Source organism: Perissodus microlepis, chromosome 4, assembly GCF_051167445.1.
Source record: "Perissodus microlepis isolate ML-2025 ecotype Zambia chromosome 4, ASM5116744v1, whole genome shotgun sequence".
Classification (NCBI taxonomy): Eukaryota; Metazoa; Chordata; class Actinopteri; order Cichliformes; family Cichlidae; genus Perissodus; species Perissodus microlepis.
The window spans coordinates 2,650,096-2,668,882 of NC_140464.1; the positions used below are offsets into that span (position 1 = coordinate 2,650,096).

Genomic DNA, 18,787 nt, shown 5'->3' on the forward strand with positions numbered 1-18,787 from the left:
CTCCAAAAGTCCCCATAGACTCCCATGTTAAAAATGTGCAACTTTAAAGCGGAAATAAACATGTTTACAGCCTGATACAGAAGCTGTTTTGGTCTCAGTGCACAATTTTTCCTTCATAACATTTTGTTGAGGCTTAAAAACTGACAGACAGCAGGCTGTAAACACGTCTATTTCTGCTGTACAGATGGACATTTTTAACATGGGAGTCTATGGGGACTTTTGATGTGATGCTTGACTCTAACCTCGGTCACCTGTGTGACCTGGATCAACATGTAGAAATCCAGAATGTGACGCTGAGGCTTTAAAATGAAATCTGAATCATGCGTCCCAATTTCACAGCTGATGACTGATTTCCGGCTGACAGGTGGCGCTCTGAGCGTTTCATTCTGTTTTTGCTTTTTTATTTTTTTTAGTTACATGGTTACTTTTAAGCTTGCTGACAGTATTTAAAGCAGGAGGAGGGCGTCAAACGGCAAATGAACCGTTATCATTTCTTTCAGCAGCAAACCGGCAGCCATTTTAACAAAACAGTCAACTAAACGGAGTAAAGTCTGTGGTAATGTACCGGAAGTTTCCCCATGGTTTTTCCTGCCCTGCCAATTTTTTTTTCATGCTCATGTTTGCACTCTGGTGGAGCAGAGGGCCTGATGTGGTTTAAAATGTCTTCAGATGTCTTAACATTGCGAGTTTTCCTGCGTAGCTTTTTGTTTTTGCATACGTGTTCTGCACACACACTGTGATAGGATTTATCTGCTGCAACTGCTCACTTGTCTTGCTTTTATTACACGTCTGGACACATTTCAGCCGCCTGGCGTAATCTGTTATCAGCTGATACAAAGACAGGCCAGGACAGCTTGTTGCTCACAGATGTTCTCCTGTTTTTCTGCAGAAGTGAGCACAGTGTTACGTGTTTTTAGAGAACTGTGAGACTCTGGATTTGGTCCAGTTGATGGTACAAAAGTCCTGAAACCAGCAACCTCAAAAAACCCTCCTTTTATTTTATTTTTTGTCTGAAGGTGGAGGAAACAAACCTGTTTGTGTCAAAGTCACATCAGTGACACCTGCTGGTCAAACCTTTGTATTGCATGTGTGTTCACTGCTGGTCTCTTCACATTGTGTTCAATAAAGATCATCATGTGATTCTCAGTTTTGACATCAATGACATCAATGCACGTTTTTTAAAGTTTAATTTGCCTGTTTAAGGGGCAAATGTATTCTAATCTGTGCTGCCCCCAGTGGTGACGACAGGAACCACAACATCAGTTTGTTAAACCTCTATAAAGACGTCTGTACATCTTCACTGTCTTGAGTGGATGACAGCTGGATGGTTTTGTGTTGTTCATGAAGATGTTTCACCTCATGTGGGGAGTCACTAAGGTCACATGTGGGACAGCATCTGTATTATAGTTGGCAGATATCAATGATCAAGATCATCAGTGTTTGAAGTCTTCACTATGGCAACGAGATCAGCTTATTTCACTTCTATTGGTCGCTGTATTTTAGAAATGCTGCTGCCTGCATTTGTGTTGTAGTTCCTCACTGCAGACACGAGAGGGCAGTAAAAGTCGTTACCAACAATAGTTGTGTGAGCAGTTAACGTTCATACTTGGAAGATTTGAAAACCCAGCGTGCAGATTGCTTTGATTTTTTGTCTTTGCAAAAAGTTGTACAATATTATATTGGAACAATCATGCAGGGAATGCTCCAGCCATAATATAATTTATAGAAAATATAAATCAACATTTGTCTATAAATGAAAAGTACCAGATCAGACACAACAGCCTTAAAAGACTTTATCAAAAAAACCAAACAACAGCTTTAAAGTCAGAGCTCTCAATCCAGCAACATGAGAGGGAAGAGCCACGTGCAATCAACCTGTGCAATCACTTTGTGATCAAAAGTCACCCAGAGGTTTGGGATGTTGCACCTCTGGGCGATCAGCTGGTCGCAGCAAGTACTTGCAATCAGTCTCAGACAGCAAATGAAATCAGTGCAATCCTGAAACGACGACACTTAGTCACTGTTGTCCTATTTTGAACCTAGTGTGACCGAGCTGTGAGTGACGTGTACTTTGGTGAAATGATGGTGAAAGAAATGGAGCATGATGCCAATATTATTACAAAATTGTCCTTTTTAATAGAAAACCATTGTGACTCGATCTAGTTTTACATTATTGTTAAAGAAAAGTCTCGTTTGGCCGACACGGCTCCTCCCGTATTGTGCAAAACGCTGCTGGGTCTCGTGAACAAAGACAAGGTTTCAGATCTGCAGATTTCAGCAGGCTGGATCAGTCACCAGCAGGCATAAAGCTTTTTTAAACAACACAAAAAAGATCGATAAGCTCTAAATACATCCAAATGATCATGTCTGACGTTATGCTCCCATGGCCTCACAGCTGCCCACATCTGGAGGCTCGTACTGCATTTAGGCTAAAGTGGCACGGGTAAAACATCAGCACCTGGACTGCCTGACTCTGTTACTAGTGGGTGGGGTGATGAAATGTGTGGAAGCGCCCTCGAGTGTTTTTGGGACCCTCTTGCAGGAGAATGGAAGAACTCCAGGATTTACTACTCGTGTCGTTTCGCAAAAAACCTACACAGAGGGTCCACAATAGATGCATCCAACATTCATATACAGTCTATACAGGAGCACGGTTTTAATTTTCAAAATAAAATTCCCCGTGGAGACTGAAATGCTCCCGGTGCGATTCGTCTGTCATGTCTAATCTTTACCCGGCGTATTCCCGGGGTTAAATGTCAAAGTAATGACGGCAGCAGGGATCCAGGAGTCACATGACGCAGGACACAAAGAGCAAAGAAATCTGCAGGAAATGAATCCCATTTTGGTCCTTTAACTAAAAATACCTACTAAAATGTCACTGATGGTGTTTGAGTTTCAAAAACATACATATCACAAAGCTATCGTTTGTTTTTTTTTTTACAGTCATATTTACATTTATATATAACAGGTGTAGTGGGCGTGTTCAGTAACTACATGTGCCGCCATGCTGGTGTCCCCTCGTCATTTTAATGTTGCTCCAGGACCAGTCACACTGTTGTGATGTCACAATTTTGCAGATTCGTGGGGGTAAAGAAAGCTAAAAGATGGACGAAGTTACTGTGCCTTCACCTGCTGGATTCTGGACTTCACAGTTTGGCCTCCAACAATGTTGATTTTTGGAGCCAGAAGTGAAAAGACTGGATGAAAACTGGTGTACCAAGCTATCAGCTAATGCTAGCTAGTTTGGTTAGCAAGGATACAGTGCACCCTAGGAGCTAACATCTACAGCTGCCTGTGTCAACATGGACCTGTCCAATTCTACTAAACAAAAATCCAAAAGGAAAATCATCCAGTTTTAGAGTTTCTTAGCACCAATTAACAGATATGGCACGTCTGTGTGCTGTATCAACTTTATGGATATGAAATGTGCTAACCAAGCTGCGTAGCATTAGCCTAAACTTAGCACAGCATCCTCTGCATACAAACACAACCAAATATGATCACTCGTGGTTACCAAGGCAGGTTTCAAAACCAAAATGTGAAAGCGAGGAGATGTCATCATCTACATCATACGTGTCAAACTCTGGCCCGCGGGCCAAATTTGGCCCGCAGCCTAATTACATTTGGCCCGCGAAGCCATACCAAATTACTATTAGAGCTGGCCTACTGGTATTATACAGCTAATATATATATTGTTTAGCATTAAGCTTTGCTTGTTCCATATTCAGTTTTTCAGCAAAACTTGAGTCCAGAGATTCATTCTTATATCTGGAGGAAGTTGTTTTTTTTTTTCAATAAATTTTAACGTTAGCCCGCGACTTTGTTCCAGTTTTGAATTTTGGCCCACTGTGTATGAGTTTGACACCCCTGATCTACATGAAGTAGATGGTTTGATGCACTTGTCAGAGTGGCCACTTTAAGCTGTGCAGTTTTTCTCTAGGAAGAACCCATCCAGAAATTTTTTTTTTTTTTTTTTTTATATATCTGGCTGAAAACATGTTTATTTAAACAAATTAAAGTTGGACATTTTAACATAGACTGATCCACTGCAGGAGCCTCTGGTGGTCGCCACAGGAACTGCACATTTTCATACTTCTTTCAGTCTCCCAGTGTGTCGCTTGGTCTAAAAGTGATAAATCAGTACTAACTTTTCACATCACGCTGGACTCTAACCCCAAACGTCCTGTGTGAAAGGCCTGGATTTGATCCATCCATCTATCCACCCTCACCTCCTACAGCCAACTTTAGACTTTTCAGGTGTTTTTTTTTCCTAATCAAAACGGTTTTTTTTTGGTTGGAGCAACATTATTTATATTGCATTAACGCCACACCATACAGCGACATCACAACCCTGTGGAACCATTTGTTTTATAAGTGGCTTTTCTTGTTTCTTTTCTCTTTTTTTTTTCCTTTTTTCCAATTTCATTGATCAAATAAAAGAAAAAAAACAAACAAACACACACACACACACACAAAACAAACCAGCCAAACTTGTATCAGTCCAAAACTTAAACTATTCAGTTTATAATAATTTCAAAATAAAGCAGCAATTTCTTATTTTAAAGAAACTGGAACCAGCACCTGCATAAACAGTTTAACCCTATAGTTATCAATTTTTTTTAGATTACAGTAGGAACGTGGCCTTTCCAAGCCTCTCTGAGCTCCGAGGAGCTTTTTTGTCCAGTTTTGCTGCACAGCGAGTGTTTTTTGTTGTCCTGGGCTCAGAGCACGGTAAAAACAGCACTGTAGGAAAAACAGTCGCTTTAAAAAAAAGAAACAGACAACTAAACATGCTTCTCGTTGTTGGAGAGCTGGCAGTGGAGATCTGTTGTAAGAAAGGAGATGCACTGAGGAGTAAAAACATTTAGCACCAGTAGTTTAAAGAAAAACATAACTGTAGGGGAGGTGTGCCCACGAGTACAGCAGAGTCACAGGTTCAATAAACCCTCAGATCCGACACAGAGGAAGCTGGAACCTTTAACGATCCAGCGAAAACCTTTTACTTCCAGATAAAACTCATTGGCAGGAGTCAGTTTTCATCGTCGCGGCTCGAGCTGAACTAAAGCAGCAAAAGAGAGAAAAACGCCTGCAAAGGAAAAGTCTTCACTTTATCTTTAACGATACAAAACGAGAGCATTGCAGCAAAAACTAATGTAAAAAAACAAAAACTAACCATTTATTTAATATTATCTTGCTTTCATGATCACTGGATGCCAAAAATTAACCAAACCTGAGGATTAACTTCCTGATTAACCCGATCAAAGAAAGCTCGCAGACTTTTGTCTCGTTGTGTTTGAGTTAACAAGCAGCTGAATCACACGGAAAACATCCTTGATCTTACGAGATCCCTCGAGCTCGCTGCACGGATAGTGAAAGGTAATGCTCCACAGTATGAGCAAAAATATATTTTCTTCATATTCTGACTCGCAGAATTATTATGAACATGATTTTCACATGAGCGGGGCTCAACAACACTACATACGGGGGAGAGAAAAAAGACTAACAAGTGCAGAGAGTCTATCTTAGCTTTGAGCATCGGTCTCGTTAACAGTTAATACGAACTTTGTGGCGTCTCCAGGTAAAAACACCTGATAGCAACGGCTCTAACAGGCGTCTCGAGTTGTGATCAGCCACCTCCCGACCATCAGCGGTTCAACCCTGACCTTTCTCGATAATAACTGGTCAAATTTCCTTTTGCAGCAACACTCTTGACACCCAATCAGACGCCGTAACCGTGACACTACTGAGCATGTGCACACACTCCCTGCTAAAAGAAAACCTTTGGTGGAGCTGAGGGTGCCCGGAAGGTCACTGATTGATGCTTCACTCTGAGGAAGACTGACATGAGGTTTGAACGATGGAGTGAACACAAAATGACTCAGAGCACCAACGAAGAGTCTCGAGAGGCAAAGTAGCACCAAAGAGAGCACCAAATACGGATCACTCCGCTGCTGAAAACAGTCCCGAGCAGACGGACCATCTCCTCCTGTTTGAATTCGCAGCTGCTGCATGAAATGTTGACGCCTCTTTTGAAGGCAACTCGTCATCTGCAGAAGGCGTACGACCGTCTTCTGCACCTCCAGCCCTAAGACCGAACCTGCTTTGTGCTCGCTCCACAGCTGTGTCAGGCTGGAAATAAGACTGGAGCACCTCAGAGTTAAACACTCAAACATTTACAGAAACAGGACAAACAACATGGAAAAAACATGAAAATAATTAAACAATAATTCAAAGTTCTCAGCGTTGATGAACTGTGAAACCATAAAGCGTCTCTTCGATTTGAATGTGTAACTTCCAGGATGTGAAGTTCATTTTGATCCTGGTGTAACCTGCCTTCGAGAATCCCTGCAGTAACCCGTGTGTGTGTTTAACACCTGTTTGCTGATTCCGGCCTCAGGCCTCAGTCTTCCCGCTCTGTTCGGGAATCTTTGTGGCACTCCAGCCGAGCAGTCACTTTAAAACCGAGCCGAAGCCGGACAATTTCTGCTTGGCGTGCGGCTTCTCGCCGCCGTCCTCCACCAGTTGGTTTCCAGTCTCCAGGGAGCTGTTGGCGGTCTCGTTACTGCAGGTTTTAAACTCAGTCAGATCGGGATCGGGGTCAGGATCCGGCTCCGGCTGGGACTCCGCGGCCGTCTCCCAGTCCTCCTCCTCCTCTTCGTCGTCCTCCTCTTTGTCTCTGTGGGTGGCCTGGCTCTGGACGAGGCAGAGCCGGGCCATGGCCTGGTTGATGGTCAGCGTGCTGATCAGGTTGAAGTCATGCATGCTGATCAGATGGAGCAGGAAATTGCGACACAGGTTGCGTTTGACGATGACGGCAGCGTGGTGTTCAGCAAACAGCAGACACGCTTCGTTCATCTGGTTATCTGCGATGAAGCTGGGAGGAAGACGCCAGTGGATAAGGTGAGGTTTAAAAAACTAAAACCCTGAAATAAACCAAAAAACTTCTGCCGTTTGATAAAAGCTTTGCTGAGTACATACCCATGCTTCATGACGTGCAGATTCCACAGCTTCATGATCTCCTTCTCCCCCTCGTTCACGTCCATGAAGTCCTCGATTTGCTGCAATCAGAGCACACTAGTTAGCATTTAGCATGGACTGTATATAAAAGATGGAAGTCGATTTTGAAGCCTCAAATTTATGATTTAGGTGAGTGTCACATCCTCTGGTAAAGCATTTACTGAAGTCAGAACTCGAGTTAAAAATAGGGTCGTTTTCCTCATAGAGTTCTATACAAATCAGATTTAAGAGGAGCTGCCCCCTGCTGGCTAAAAAAAGAAAACAGATTTAAGACACCTCTGCACTGGCTTCATTCTTCAAACCACGGGGTTACATCCATCTTTTACATACAGTCTATAGCGTTTATGCAGGTTGGAGTCCAACATCACAGAGAAAACTTGAAAAAGAAAACCTCCCCAAAACAACCAAAGAAACGCAAGAACACAACCATTTGTAAACGGTGTGTGTGAGCTGAAATCTTTTTTATCATTCATTATAAAACCTGCTTTAAGTCACAGGTTGTTAAGTCATGGGGAGTTTTAATGTTGACATCAACAGGCCAGTGGCAGAAACGTCCACGCTGACTTCTGTTACCCTCACACCAATCTGGAAAAGTTAGCATAGTTAACACAGTCACGAGAAGCAGAAGCCGTTCACAGGAGGAGAGAAGCCTGAGCGTCCGCTGAATCGTCTGAATCCTTCAGAGGTTTTTAACGCTTGAGAACGATCAGAGAAAACAGTCGAGATCAAGGTGACATCTTTAACAAAAACTGGCTGTTTCGTCTGAACAACAACCCGAAATGTTTTACTCTCCAAATGTTCTCCTTTTAGAAGCAGGAGATTGATTATTGGAAGCGTATGTGTTTCTCTGAATTTGGTGAAGATGGAAACAAGGTTATCCTGGATTTTTCCCTTTCATAACTATTAAATTTCCTATCCCGGACTGAGAGAGCTGGGACACACCAATCAAACTTTTTACAGCTCAAACTGTGTTGATATCGAATACCGATCCAATGAAGCTTTCTACTGTTTTTATACCCGGCTTCTTCCTCCTCCTCAGGAGCGTTCCTGTGTTTGCTCGTCTGGCTCGAGCTCACCTTTACAGTCTTCTCTTTGAGCCAGTCGGGGTCCCTCTCGTCCTCGCTGTCCACTTCCATCTCCTGGGGCCTCAGCGGCAGGCAGCTGTCGCTGTGGAAGTACAGGCGATTGTGTCCACTGATGTACGTCCTCTGCGCCTCCCGATCGCCATCCTCAGACTCCAGAAACTCAGACAGGCTCGGCTTTGTCCTCTTGGGTCTGAGAGGAGAGGACAGGAAGAGGATGATCAGGAGTTCCTGTCGCCCTCAGCAGCATGTAAATAAATATAAAGGTAAAGGAGAAGTTGGAGGGGTACCTGCAGACCAGAAAGTGGGTGACGGCGGTTCTCTTCACAGGGCCGTTCCTGCTGAAGGCGAAGCCCGGCTGGCTGTGGATGTCCTGAGGATTTCCTGCATACGACCCATCGTAAGACTCGTTGATAGAGACCTCAATCTTTGCTCCTTTGGGATGGGGCTGCCAAAGATCAGAGATGCATATTTAAAGGACATGCTCGACAGTATGTTAAAAGATCTCAGTGCTGAATTTAAATAATAAATACTGATGATACCCCCCGTTTAAAAGTTTTACATTGTACGATGTTTTTAAAGTACTGGTATCTTTGACTTTATTTGTTCTTAGCTTTGTTTCTAAGCTTTGTGGAGCACGCTCATCAGGTTGTAATAGAACTTAAAAATGAAACGCTCCTCGATGCTCGTGTTGACTCCAACAGCGTGTCGACTGTTTGAATCCAAAGGATTTATGCTCCTGGGTATATCTGTGCTTCTCTTCCTTTCCTAGAGCTAACATTAGCTCTGACTGACGCAGATGTGGCTGCTGCACTAGATATGAAATAATCTACCCAAGTTAGCAGGTAAGCTGATGTTAGGCAACATCTGCAAGAAGACATTTTACCTAAGAAACATGTCTGACAGAACAGGAATTTGGTTGGTAGGAAAGCTTTGGTCAAACTGGCAGTGCAAAACATGAGAGCAACAGCTGGTGTACATCTCTCACCACGTAGTTGAAGATGAAGCGGGAGTGGGACAGTTTGAGGTGTTTGACGAGACTGTACAGCTTCCTGCAGTTCAGCGTGCACCACGGACAGTGGAGGTCATCCCTGGCCTCGGTCTGCTGCCGTGTGTTGTTGTTGTATTGAAACTAGGAAAGAAAGAAACAGAGTGTGATCTCAGCTGCTGAGAAGCGACAGACTCGCTGATCTTTGACGAGGAATTCACATCCTGTTGCTACTTCTCCGGAGGTCTGAATCGACATGCAGCAGCCTTCATAAATCCCACCGTGTCTCACACTTTGATCTCGGCACTCCTTTGTTTCACTGTCACACCTCATCTGTGGGTTTTGGGTCATTTTATCTCACCTAAACTCACCACAGGGATTCCCGACGCCCAAGAAAAGGGATTACCAATTCTAATGCTAATGCAACAACACAAAAATACCACATCTTTTACCCCATCTGTGGTCAGGTGTAGACTGACATTAACTGGTAGGATATACATGTGCCCCAGACAAAAATATACTTCCCATTGACGTGCATTAGAAAGTCGTGCTGGACCAAATAAAAATTGCGTTTTGTGTCAACGAACACGGACAATTTGCCTTTTCGCGATTACTTCATGTTTTCCTCTGAGGCCAGGCTGAAAATTTGTTTTGTAAATTGAAGTGAGCTCCGTTCATACAGTTCACTCACGCTTGAATCTGTGAGTGTCCGACTTTTCTAACCATCTGTAACACACAGTCTCTCTTTCACTGGATTCTTCATGGGGGGAGAGCCGAAGCAGTGGAGAAACTACAGACAGCAGATGTCCATCAGGTGTGTCTCATCCATCAGCACAGACAGCAGCTGTGCAAAGCCTTTGAATGAGGCTGTGGGTTGCCTCGAGTAACGCTTCATGAAATCATTCCTACTGTTCTCTATAAAACTCTCTCTGTCACAGGTGAACACACCTGTCAGGTGTAAGATTTCACACACACTTCTGTGTTATTCCTTCTTGTACAGTGTACATATTATCTATTAATGGGATTTGCACTACTCTCTTGCACACTCAGTCTTACTTTTTACTCTTCCTAAAATCAGTTTTATCATTTATTTTCTTTGTTTTGTTATCACATGTGTACGTTTTTGCACTGTCACAGTATGAAGCCCTCACCACTTGCTCCTGCTGTAACAATAGGCATAAGGATCCTTTGTGGGATCAACAAAGTATCCATCCATCATAGAAAAATTACAGATGTGTGTAAAAAAGGATCCACAATGACATTTAAGGGTCACAGAAATGACTGAAGTCTGTGGGAGAAACGGCAGCGTTAGCAGGTACGGACTGACCTGGTAGAAGATCCGTAGTTTCTGTCGAGGCTCAGATAAGACTTGTTCTCTTCTGGTTTGAACATCTGTATTTACCGACTCTTTCACAGCTGCAGAAGAAAAACAGCAACACTTTCACTGCTGATGTTATGTGTCAGTTTACTGAGGGCCGCACTGGGAAAAGGGCCAAACATATGCAGTTTACTAGCACGTCATAATTTAATCTAAATATTAGATCATCCTGGATATAATCAACATGAAACACGAGATTGACGCGTGTGCTGAAACACAGCACACATTATCTGTGCTACACTCACTTGGTGCGTGCGTGGCTCTCAGGGTGCTGGGTCGGGTGTCCTGGTTGGTTTCGGAGTTGCGGGTGGCGAGCGGTTTGGCCACGGGTGCGGTGGAATGATCGGCGGAGTCGCTGGTCCAGCGCAGTGTGAACTGCAGAGTCGGACCCTGAGAGAAACTCTCAAACGGAGGCAAACGCTGCAAAAAAACAGAGCAAACACGGGGTTTCACTACACAGATCAGCTGTGTGAACTGAGGGTTACTTGGTTCACGCACACAAACACACACCTTTCCATCTAGGATGGTCTCCCAGGTCGCCCTCTTCTTACCGACGGGACACTCCTCCATCTCTTGCATGGACACCTCGTACTCGCCGTCCAATAACTGCAGACGCCTGCACACAAGTACACGACAATGTCTTCTCACTTCTGCTGCACAAACGCTGCAATGACACCTTTTCTTTCCTGTGCCAAAAAGTGCTACTGTGTGCGCGTGTCGGTGTATGTGTGTGTCGTTCACCTGTTTTTATCAAAGACTGTCATCTGAGCTACAAATGTGGTTTCTCCCTCCTCCCTGAGAGCAGAGCTCCTCCTTTTCCTGTTCACAGCTTCTTCTGAAAAGTCTGAAAAAGACACACGGTGACATGAACCTCTGCTCCGCCAAACCGTCCCTCGTTTTCTGCAGGGATGTGGAGCTACGAGGGTGATTGTGTTTAATTTTTAAGTTCAAACAGCTGAAGAAATATAGATATAGATAGATAGAGCAGCCATAATAATCTTCTGCAAGTTAAACTGGGTCAACTAAAAACTTTGAGTGAATCAAGTCTGAAGGACCCGCTATAAACGAACTCGAAACATCACTGAACTACATCAAGACTTGCCGTACAACAGTCTCACCTCCTAACATCTGATAATTTCCACTGCAGACCAATAAGAAATCTGAAGTCGTTAAGCAAAGGGAGGACTCTTTGGCATCTAAGAAGTTGGTTTAAACTCGTAATTCTACTCGCTGCTATTGTGATTGGATCCATCCAAAGTTGGCTCAATGTGTGTTACCAAAACATATGACACATTTCCTGTCCCCTGATGATTTAAGCCCTACTGACACTAGTAACTGGTTAACAACTTCCTGTGACAGTTTCCCACCAGTACTGGCAAAACTGTCATGGACTCATGTGAGGGGTGCTTTAACTTCATGTTTGAAACCAAAGTCAAATCCTGCTTCCTTTCACTATCCCAGTTTACGGCCTAAATCAGGATTTTCTCCAATAGTTTAATTCATGTTTTCTTTTTCATTACAGGGGATGAAAAACCTTTCTGCTCCAGGCACTTGATCATGATCGGATGGCAAACAAAGCAAGTTGGCTTTTTGCTACAATCCCATTTTCTTATCCTTGGTTTGTCTTGCTCCGTCAAGCTTTTGCAAAGCTGCAGAGATGAGACCCACCAAATAACCCACTCTGCCCACCTCTGCTGTGGTGAATCTCGCCATTAGCCAGCCCGTTGATCTGTGTTCGTGGATGCCCGGGTCGCGACACTCTGAAGAGCAGCGAATAAGATTTGACCATGTGAGAGTTGCTGGGTTCAAACTCGCTGCTGGGAACCAGCAGGGAGGGGTAGGAGCTCAGCTTGGCCTGGACCCCGGCGCTCGTGTCTGGGTTCAGAGGGACTTGCTTCTTTCCCGTGGGGACCTGCTTCACCGGACAGCTCACGTCCTACACAGGAAGCAAGAAAAGGAAACTTCATATGTGTTTCATTTAGACCTGCAAGCTGTAGAAAACCAGCAGAGGAAATTCATGACACACACCTTCCTCTTCTTGTGGCAGACTTTGACCAGGAGCACCTCCAGAGACACCGAGTTCTGCTCGTTCTCGCTGTCCTGAGAGAGTTTTCCTGCAAAACAACACAAAAGATTTCCTGTTAGTCACAGTGAGATCAGTGGAAACGATAAAACAAAGTGCCGATATGGAAAAACGTACCAGCTTTATGGAAGAAGCCAGTAAAGGTGAGCTGAAGATTGGAGGCCAAGCTGTAGAAGAGGGGGAAAAGTTCTGAGATATTTTTAAAACCAAACATTGTGAAGTTTGCAGCTATAAAAGGAGGCGTTCTGGTGCCAGAGAAAGCAGCATAAAATAAATAACAATGTGAAACTTGAGAATCTCTTTTTGCTACAGCACTGTTTTCCTGCTAAAAATGGGCTTTTAGGTGTGGAGTGACTATGTACCTCAGCGGGATCGCTCCACATGTATCTGGTGAACTTTTTACTGATATTTTGTCACTTGATAAACAAAAATGAGCTAAATGTTTTCTAGAAGCTTGGAATGGAAAGCAGAGAGTCCTGCAGGACTGAGCGGTTACCTGTGAGTCTCCTGTTCCCCTCTCATCTTTTCCACTTTGAACAGAAGATTGTCAACCTTGTAATTTTTCCTGCACATAGAGACAAACGGCAGCAGTTAGCAATCGTACAACCAGCCCACTGAAAGTCCAAACATGTAGAAACTCAGTGGCAAACGTCTTGTTTCTGGAGGAAGATCAGGTTCTTGTCCTCGGAACAAGGACGTAATCTGGATTACGGCACGCTACACCCGGGGTTATCCAGCTGCAGGCAGATTGAATGACTCGTTTTTCTCAAAGGGCTAACGACAAAGACAGATCACACCTCTCAATATTAGCTTCTGTCATTTAAAATCTTCCTCCTCACACTCAGAGTCCTGAACGATCGCATCTCAAAGTAGGGGTGGGCGATATATCGAATTCACTGTGTTTTTCTGCGTACGATGGTTAAAATGGCTGTTGGAAGTGGGAAGCAAGCTTTTTTGGTTTAAAGACAGTGTGGTGACGATAACAAGCTAAAAAAAAAAAAAAAAAGCTTATTTCAGACAGAGGATTCACTGAAGACTGCACCAGGCTCAGTGTAAAATAAAGGAGGATTATTTTGAACTGTGAATCATGCAAAGCTGTTTTAACAGCCCAAGAATGAAAAAAAAATTAGCAGAGTAGGTGTCCTTTAAAAAAAGAAGAAGGTAAAGGCCGTCAGTGATCTTTAAAAGCTGAAATAAACTTTTTGTCTTTGAGCTTTTAGACTCGAGTGAAGTGAGGGAAAAGGCACTTTAAACGACGTGGCTGACAAAACTCTTAAATGGTGTGAACGCACAATAAGAGGTATTAGGTATGACATTGAATTAATATCAGCAGAAGGATGACGACATTTCTGATGTTTTGGTTTGTGTGTCTGCTTGAAAGTATTTTATTCAACTGCCAGTTTAAGTCAGCATCGCTGGCAAGTCCTGATGTGTTCTTAAATAAAATTAAATAGAGAAGTACGTCCCCCCAGCTCATAATGGCTGCACACCGTTTGAGTTTTGTAGTGCATGTACTCTGGAGAGCTAACATAAATAAAGTCCTGTCCAGCTTTAACCTGAGCTGTACTCTAATGAGCCAAAGTAACTGAAAACAGCTGTGAGGTAACCTTCACATCTATAGGCTGTCTTCAGGCCCAAGCAGTCTCATTTTAATGACCGCTGCAGAGGGAACTACAAAAACCATTAACATCTATACGCCGCCAACCATCCAGCACCACACTGCTGCTACAGGACTGTAACATTCAAGCTATTATTTTAATGGAAATGCTCCTGCTTACAGGAAATTTCAACTTAATTTACGAGCTCAGTCATTTATATGGCTTGCTATGGATTTTTAAATTTACTTTAGAACTTTTCAGTGACTGATGCACTAAATGTTTTCTGAAACTTTATAGGCTTTCAACTTGTTGGTAATTCTTCCATTATTTGGCATCTTAACTGTATACAGGACATAAACATTGAAACTTTTGGCTTTCCTTTCCTGATTGATGTTGATCCATTTGTTCCTTATCAGAGCTCCAAGTTTATCAGACTGTGGCCTTCTGCTTGTCCAATCACTTTTAAAGTCTGCCCATAGATTTTCGATTGGATTAAGATCTGTTGAAATGTTAATTTGATGTGGAGCTTCTTACCAAACTCCTCCTGGATCGCTGGAAGAAGCTGGTGATTGTTTGAGTTTTTAGCAATGCTCAGTTACAAACCTGTGATCAACTTGGAGCTCTGGAGGAAGGAACGGATCACCAATAATAGGACTTGCCCCAGAAGCTGATCTTGAGCATGCTACCAACGATTTTAGAAGTCATGAAGAAGAAGGGTCTAAACTATAAATACTGACTATTTGTAGAGATGTGATTAGTTCGGTAGTAAGTCTTTGAATCTTATTTTTCTCTATAATCATGGAAATATGTAACAATAATATAACTATAACCTAAACAGGAACGTGTATAATTTTGTACATCCTTATTATGATAATGATTTAAATCATCATTAATGACCAGAGAAAATGACAGAATAGCTCCATTAATGCTCATCTTAAAATTTCCAGTATCAGATACTATACCCCAATGTTTTAGTAGCTACAACAGCCTGGTTGGTGGTTTTAGGGTTAAACACACAAAATGAGCCAAAATACCTGAGACCCTGTACATTTAAGGCAGGCTGTGTACCCCCTTCTTTTCCAAGAAGCCATACAAGAGAAACTGTGTCCTGCTCATTTTATTGCTGCAGAGAGAGAGAGACCGCAAACTCAGCTGGGCGCAGACCCAAAGATCACCTCTGTGTAGAAGGAGTTACATGAACTTCAGTTTCTGATAAACCAACCATTTAACAACCCTGCTGGTTTCCTGCTTCCTTATCTTCTGGTTATTCATGCTTTAAATAAAACAGTCAATAACTGTGGCGTGGCCCTGAGTCTCCTCATCTCAAATCACAAGTTGCGTTTCATGTGACTGAAGCATGCACCACTGCAGCGCAAAGTGAAACTGAGCTGAGCAGCAGCAGACACCTGGTTCAAAACCTCCAATTCAAATCAAGAACACACACACACACACACACACACACACACACACACACACACACACACACACACACACACACACACACACACACACACTCTCTAACGGCCAACAAGTCCACAGCAACAAGAGAAAACTACTGTCATGCAAAGAGAGAAGAAGCAAAAATCCAAAAACCAGCAGAAAACAATTTGTTTAACCTCATAGTAGAGCTTAAAACACAAATAACAAGTGACAGCATCTTTTTAACAATTAAATTGGGTTAAAAACCTCAAACACATTAAACAAAAAACCCCAAAACATTCAACAATAACAGCTTAATCATGACTTAACTTGATATAACTTTTAAAGTTACATTATAGTAAATGGACTGGTTCTCACATATCACTTTTCTACTCTACCTGAGCACTCAGTGCTTTATACAACATTATTACCTGTCACATGTTAATAGGTGTCTCAGTTAAATGCTGAATAACTTCATCTCTATACTCCTTTCTTTAACACTAAATCCATAATGATTAATCTGCCCTCTAACAAAAAGCTAAATAAAGTACCACAAACTAAACCAGAGAAACGTTTGGAGGCAGCTCAGCTGCAGCTGTCACTTGCACCATTTTAAACACTTATTGAGGTATGCAAAATAAAATGCATGTCCTGCAACATAACAGAAGTTGTGACATGCCCTTTGTAATCCAATACAATCCTTCGGTGTGTCGTCTGAACCACTGACAGCCTCATATGTATCAGCGGGATCTTTTTTTTTTTCTTCCCCTGCAGAGTCTGTATGCAAAGCAGCTCAACTGAAAAAACCTTCTATCTCAGCTTTAACCGATCGAGGCGGCCTCCACGTGTCAGTTAGCTCTCACTCATGATAACAACTGACCTTTCTAAGAGTCAAACTTTTTCAATAAACTTTAAAACCCGAGAAAGTGACAAGTACAATTTTTGCTGATAAAACACAAGATCTACACATGAATCACATTGAGGTGCATTAAAGGAAAAGAAAAATTATAGCTAAAAATTGTAAAAAAAAACCCAAAACAAAACAGCTTGTTAACAATCTGAGTTTTTACCTTTTGACGTTATTCCTTGAGTTTCTGTGGGACATGTAAGTGAGTGTCCTGTGCAAAAAGATGGGCTGAAATGCAGAAAAACAATGTTTTTTTTAAATACACATCGGTAATTTATGAAACGTAGAGCCTATCTGAAATGCTAAGTTTAACGAAGTTAAAAACTTACAGCTATCAAGTTTCTTGTGCGGAGAAACCTGTAGATTTGGGTTGGTTCTGCAAATAAACAGTCCAAATGTCAGAACATTAATTCATGTATTATTCACTAGAACTGCACCAACATACCCAGTGATATTTTTTTTTCCGACTACCTCAGTTTATCTACCCTGCCACATCAGTTCTGAGTTGACTGAATATCCAAATATGGTGTGACTAGAAGCTAAAAACCTTTAAAACATTCTTACTTGCTATGACATAAAAGGGGAAATAAGACCATTTTCAAAACACATGCTATGGATCCATTTTAAATATCAGTATCAGTGCATCGTCACGTAGTTTCGTTTCAAGTAAAGTACCAAACATTTGCCACTTGAACCTTCAAGAATGGGAATTTTTCTCCATTTCACAGCTACTCTGACTGTTCAAAGTTAAAAAAAAAAAAAAGACATCTGAAAGCACAGTTTTTGACATTTACTGAATTATGAAAACTTAGAACTATGAATTATAAATAAGTTAACAACAATCCTGCAGAAAGAGAAAGTTAAAAGCAACAGCAGAGAGACTACATTAATTACTAGGTTTGTCTGGGTCTCTCTAACACAAGTTTCAGGATGTAACATTCAGTGTGATGACCCTCCAGGACATGCAGTTAAGAGTAAGTGGACACAGGCCTTGATTAGAAGTACTGTGTACAGTACCGGTTTGTAGATAATAATAAAAGTACGGCATTAAGTCAGCTCTCTTCCTCCTGCTACCGCTGCATGCACATGGCCGCGGAAAAGCTTCCTATAAGCTTAAATTAGCACTTTATACATGCAACCCGATGACAGCAGTAACTTACTCTCGAAGGCCTGCAGGAACAACTCGTGGTCGGCTTGAATAAGTTGCATGTTGGGCTTCTTGGCTGCAGCCATCGAGGCGGAGGACGGCTGGTGGTGGTACAACCCATTGGGTTTACCTCCAGAGCCCAAGCCCACCGGATGGCTCTGCTTGTGAGGAGCCATTACAACAGTGAAAAAAAATAAGAGAAAGATCAAAGAAACTCTCCCACCACCAAATGGGAGGTGGTGTAAAATGATAAAGAAATGCGGCTCCTCTTCCTTTGTGAAAACAAAAGAGCAGCAGTGGCAGAAAATCAGCCGCTCAGGAGAAACACCGCCTACTCCCCATTTTACACAACGATTTGTAAAGTTTCTCCTCTTTTATATCTGTCATTGGCGAAACTCCGGCTTAACGCTCTCGATGAGGAACAGGTTAAACAGTTGGTGAGGGCGGTTAACAGACTTGAAATGCGCGAAACAAGAGAACAGCCTCCGGCAGGCGGATTGCTAGCTAACTGGCTAACTTCCTTAGCCAGCTAGCAACCACCTTGCGCTAACCGGTTAGCATTGTCCAGCGCTCTGACTTTACCGACGACGACCACGCGCGTTTCTGTCACGCGACATCTCATAAATCACATAAACGATAGTCTTTCTGAGGCTTTGGTGCCACAACAACACCAAATTCACAGTAGCTCTCGCCGAGCGCCTGTTTCCAAGTTGGGATATAGACCCCGGAACACAGCAACAAAGCACTCACACATCCGGTTGGAATTTCCCAAATAAAGTTTTACTTTATATATGACATTGGCAAATGCATATTTTACCCGTTTATACGCGGTAATTGTGCATAAATTGCAATCAGAAAAAATTTAAATAGAAAATCTTACAATACAAAGTAGATTTTTTTTAAAAAAAAGAAACCTCACGCAATTGTTCTGCTTTTATTAGGAAGGCAAACTTCCTTTATGTGGCCTCAATTCAGCGACTTCACAGATATACGTTGCGTCTTCGTGTTGAAAGAGTCCACCTTCTAAATACCTCTGTCCAATCATCGCGCTCGTCAGCGAGACTCTCAAGAAGGCACGGTTTGCCGCCCGTTGCGTTGGGTAGCCAGAAGGTCTGAATATGCATACATTATTCACGCAAGTCACTAACTGTGAAAATAAATAAATTAA

At 42.5% G+C, this 18,787-nt stretch overlaps 1 protein-coding gene across 1 annotated transcript; it reads right to left on the reverse strand.

The window, feature by feature from the left end:
- Positions 1–1,778: 1,778 nt before the first annotated feature.
- On the reverse strand, positions 1,779–18,363 carry LOC146388012 (polycomb protein suz12-B-like). Its single transcript, XM_084925092.1, has 16 exons — positions 17,633–18,363; positions 16,802–16,848; positions 16,636–16,700; positions 13,045–13,113; positions 12,666–12,715; positions 12,494–12,579; positions 12,155–12,401; positions 11,207–11,309; positions 10,976–11,081; positions 10,711–10,885; positions 10,415–10,503; positions 9,088–9,231; positions 8,390–8,547; positions 8,094–8,292; positions 6,979–7,058; positions 1,779–6,874 (listed from the first exon to the last, which is right to left on the reverse strand). Exons 1-16 carry the CDS (start codon positions 17,793–17,795, stop codon positions 6,451–6,453), a joined length of 2,205 nt encoding a protein of 734 aa, XP_084781218.1. The 5' UTR covers positions 17,796–18,363; the 3' UTR covers positions 1,779–6,450.
- Between the last annotated feature and the right edge of the window lie 424 nt (positions 18,364–18,787).